The sequence below is a fragment of the Aphanomyces astaci genome, assembly GCF_000520075.1.
Source record: "Aphanomyces astaci strain APO3 unplaced genomic scaffold supercont1.719, whole genome shotgun sequence".
Lineage (NCBI taxonomy): Eukaryota > Oomycota > Saprolegniomycetes > Saprolegniales > Verrucalvaceae > Aphanomyces > Aphanomyces astaci.
Genome location: NW_009798982.1, coordinates 1 through 1,440, shown reverse-complemented (window position 1 = coordinate 1,440; position 1,440 = coordinate 1). Strand labels below are relative to the sequence as shown.

At 59.1% G+C, this 1,440-nt stretch overlaps 1 protein-coding gene across 1 annotated transcript; it reads right to left on the bottom strand.

Moving 5' to 3' along the window:
• Positions 1-157: 157 nt before the first annotated feature.
• H257_19514 (hypothetical protein) lies at positions 158-1,215 on the bottom strand (the record flags this gene model as incomplete). Its single annotated transcript, XM_009848654.1, has 1 exon — positions 158-1,215. A coding segment is annotated over one exon (1,056 nt), but the record flags the coding sequence as incomplete, so codon positions are not given.
• Positions 1,216-1,440: the final 225 nt, after the last annotated feature.

The following is a 1,440-nucleotide window of genomic DNA, read 5'->3' as shown; positions in this document are numbered from 1 at the left end:
CGAGGGTCGGCGCGGTGGTCTGCGTCGTCGCGTTTTTGTTGCGGTTCGTTGGTCGTGTTGTGCGGCGGTGCTGCCGAGAAGGGCTTGTGCCCGCTGCCCAAGCCATGTGTCTATGTTAAGGGTCCGGCGGGCTTTTGCTTGGCGTAGGTTTGTGTACAAGGCGACCGGGGTGTCGTCGTGAGCCCGGCGGCGCTGTTTGATGCCGGTGTTGTCCGCTTGTGCTAGTGTATCCCCGTCCTGTGCGGTAGCTAGGTATTGTTCGTGGCATGTCTGGGTCCAGTACGCAGGTAGTGTAGTCCAATGGGTAGTGAACCATCGGCGGTGAAAGTCTTTGCCGAGGCGTGGTTGGGAGAGTGCGGTGGCCCATTGTTGGGTGTTGTGAGTCATAGTCGTTGCCATGCAGCCGGTGCCCGATAGATAAGGGGAAAACTGGCTCGCAGCCAGCTGTGCACATCGTGGCACGTCAGGTCTTCTGGGTTGCCGTCGGTATCGGCATCCCAGCGGAGTGCAAGGCTGTAAGCCGGTGGGGGGGCTGGGAGGAGTGCTGCGCGGCGGATTCATGAGCCACGTCATTTGGCCCCAGTGCTGAAGCGCTTGGGCCCAGTGTGTCGGTAGCGTGCTGGTGTTAGTGTCCGGTGATACAATGTACCCCAGGAGGATGTCCACCTTGTTCGTATGTGTCAGCCCAGCAAACCTCGGCGGCGAGAAGTACGTAATTGAGGTGTGGTGGCGCATTCGTAGTTGTCCCGCCGGGATGTGCAGGTTCCACGTAGCCCCTAATGCGTCCAGTGTGCGGTGACCGGTGGAGTGTTTGTAGCAAATACACCAGTACGCATACGGGCCTGCCATTGCAGCCGCGGTTGTGATTTTATTTGCGAGTGTCCTCCACCATTGGTCGGTGCGGCCTTGTAGGATAGCATCAATCCACCAGAACCGGTGACCTGGTGCCGGGGCGTCGTCCTTTCGTGTACTGCAGCTGTCCCAGGGGCCGTTGTATGTAGCCGGCTGGTCCGCGCCCATTTGTTGAGCGAGCCATATCTCGTGATGTGCCAGAAGGGGTTGAGCGGATAGCGCGGTACGGCCCAGCCATCGTGGTGTGATGCACCCGCATTGGCCGACACGGAGTTGCATGTTTCCCACCGTACTTGGGAAATAAGTTGGCAGGTGGAGGTACCGCCGAGCGAAGCTGCGGAAGTCGGGAGAGGTGGAGCCCATGCATGTGCCAGGAGCCGGTGAGCATGATCATGGGTTGGTATGGTGTACCGTGTGTGGACCGTTGCCGGTCATTTTCGTGCCATGCATCGGCCAGTGGTAAATCGAATGTAATCGCCATTTCTTGAGCCATCCGTGGTGGGTATATGTGCTGGTCCGGTAGGTAACCAGCTCATCGTGACTGTGATGCAGTCGGTGTCCGAGACGGCTGTCGAGGTGACCGGATTT